This window comes from Atta cephalotes, assembly GCF_000143395.1.
Source record: "Atta cephalotes unplaced genomic scaffold scaffold00014, whole genome shotgun sequence".
NCBI lineage: Eukaryota > Metazoa > Arthropoda > Insecta > Hymenoptera > Formicidae > Atta > Atta cephalotes.
This window is the reverse complement of record NW_012130078.1, coordinates 4687255-4689412: the sequence shown is the minus strand read 5'-3', so window position 1 is coordinate 4689412 and position 2158 is coordinate 4687255. Positions and strand designations below refer to the sequence as shown.

The window sequence follows — 2158 nt, the reverse complement described above, 5'->3', positions numbered from 1 at the left end:
TATATATATATATATATATATATATATATATATATATATATATAATTTACATTATTTAATACTGTTATTTAATACTAATTGTGAGATTCAAAAAATCTGTAGGCATTTTTTAAAGATAACACCGTTGTTAAAGCATTATTGTCCAAACAAGGCTCTACCTGGGTAAGACAAGGTATTATTACTTTTAGGAGCTACGTACTTTTACAGCTACGTAAATAAATCTGTTTGAATTAAAAAATAATTATTGCTAGGTATACAAGCATCGAGTGTGCAAATAAAGCAAGTACCATGCTCGATCTTAAATATGTCATTTTTTGATAAACTTAAGAATCCAGATAACAGAATTGTATATAATTCCGGAACGATTTGCAAAAGATATGATTTGCAAATAGAAGACTTTTTGATATCTGACAATCTTCGTGGTGTAAGACATTTTCTCTTTTCTTTTTCTTGAAATATCGCATTACTTAAACAGAATTGCCAAATTCCATTTTTTAATTATCTTTGACTGTAGTAAACTAAAAATTTGTGTATATTGGAAGTTCCTGATATGATATTTTTAACTTTTCACGATTTTTAGATGCTTTTGGATGAAGAATCAGAAGAATACAATCTATATTCAGAATATGAAAAAAATGAGTTTGTATTTCGAATTTTTCAAATGCTCGTTCTTGGCGGAACATTATGTCAGTTTGAGGACGTAATACAGCCATATTTGGACATCACTAGAAAGATCTATAAAGATCTTATAAGGTTATTAGCATTTATTAAAATTAAAGGCAACAGAAGATAAAAATATAAAAATTTCATATTGCATTCCTTCTAGAGTACAGAAACAGAATACTTCAAACGATTTGTTTGTGAGCACTTTGGTATTGGAAGTAGTTGCTAAGGATAGCACAGGCCAAGATTATTTCCCATTTGATTCCAGCAACAGGCAAAATATTGCATTCCTATTGATAGATGCTAATTCTCGCGAAATTACGACTTTTATACATCAATATGGCGGATACTGTCCTGTAAATTGATCATCATATTATATACAATATGTACTTGGTTTTTTTATGTCATTCTATAATAATTACTTTTCAAATGTTTCCTTAGATATAATCAAAGATAATATGTTCCTACTTTATAATGTGTTCTACTTTAAATCCTATATATAAAATAATTATTCAGGTAATACATTAATAATGCATTCTTTGCATTTCATATAAGATAATTTATTCAGTTGCAAAAAGATCTTAATTATATTTGTCTGCATGTTTTTTATGTAATCTAATTAAATATAATTATCTTACTGTGTAGAATTATTTAATTATAATACTATTGTTTTACGTATTTATATAATTATTACATACATAAATTTTACGCAAGTCATTCTGTATCTCATGAAAATTATATAAAGACTCATTATATAGCATTCAATTTTTTTCAATTTTAACATGAAATTGATATTGTTTATATAATTTAGAGATGTGCGAATTTAATTATTTGAATATGAATCGATTCGAATTGCTATGATTCGGATACGAACTATTCGAAAATTTCGAATTTAATAGCCGATATTTCATAATCGATTCTTATTTTAAGATTATCTTAAAATCTATCTAAGTAATATCTTAAAATGCGGTTCTCTTATTGGTTTATAATTTATATTATAACATTTTAAGATTATTATATTATAACTTAAGACAATTCGAAATATAAGAATCGATTATAAATATAAATATACGGCCTGAGCTGTTTAAATATAAGAATCAAACACATATATTGACAATCTTATACATATACATATATATACATATATATATATATTAGATGTTGATCAATGAAATTATAAATATTTTAGTGAATTTGCTCACTTTTGTAATTTTCATCTTATTTCAAGATACGCAATCAATTCCCATATTCAATTCAGATTTGGTTTGATTCGATTCAAAGTCGAAAAATCTTGATTCACACATTTCTATTAAACATATATTTATCTGTATTCCATCAAAATTAAAGCATTTATCTTCGATCTTTCTTCGCGTACATAATATTATCGCACATATTCACTTATTATTATTTATTTATCAGTTACTTTAAATAGATAATTTCTTGCAAAATATATTAACATTCACAGAAATTACACATGTATAATCATATTACAGCC

The 2158-nt window shown here is 25.0% G+C and overlaps 1 protein-coding gene across 1 annotated transcript in view; it reads left to right on the top strand.

Moving 5' to 3' along the window:
* Positions 1–1028, top strand: part of LOC105617905 (uncharacterized protein C11orf70 homolog) — a 6617-nt gene extending 5589 nt beyond the window's left edge. The window contains exons 3-6 of the mRNA XM_012199443.1: positions 103–172; positions 252–424; positions 581–753; positions 827–1028. Of these exons, the coding sequence (XP_012054833.1) occupies positions 103–172; positions 252–424; positions 581–753; positions 827–1028 (618 nt within the window). The remainder of the gene's footprint in view (positions 1–102; positions 173–251; positions 425–580; positions 754–826) is intronic.
* The last annotated feature ends 1130 nt before the right edge of the window (positions 1029–2158 follow it).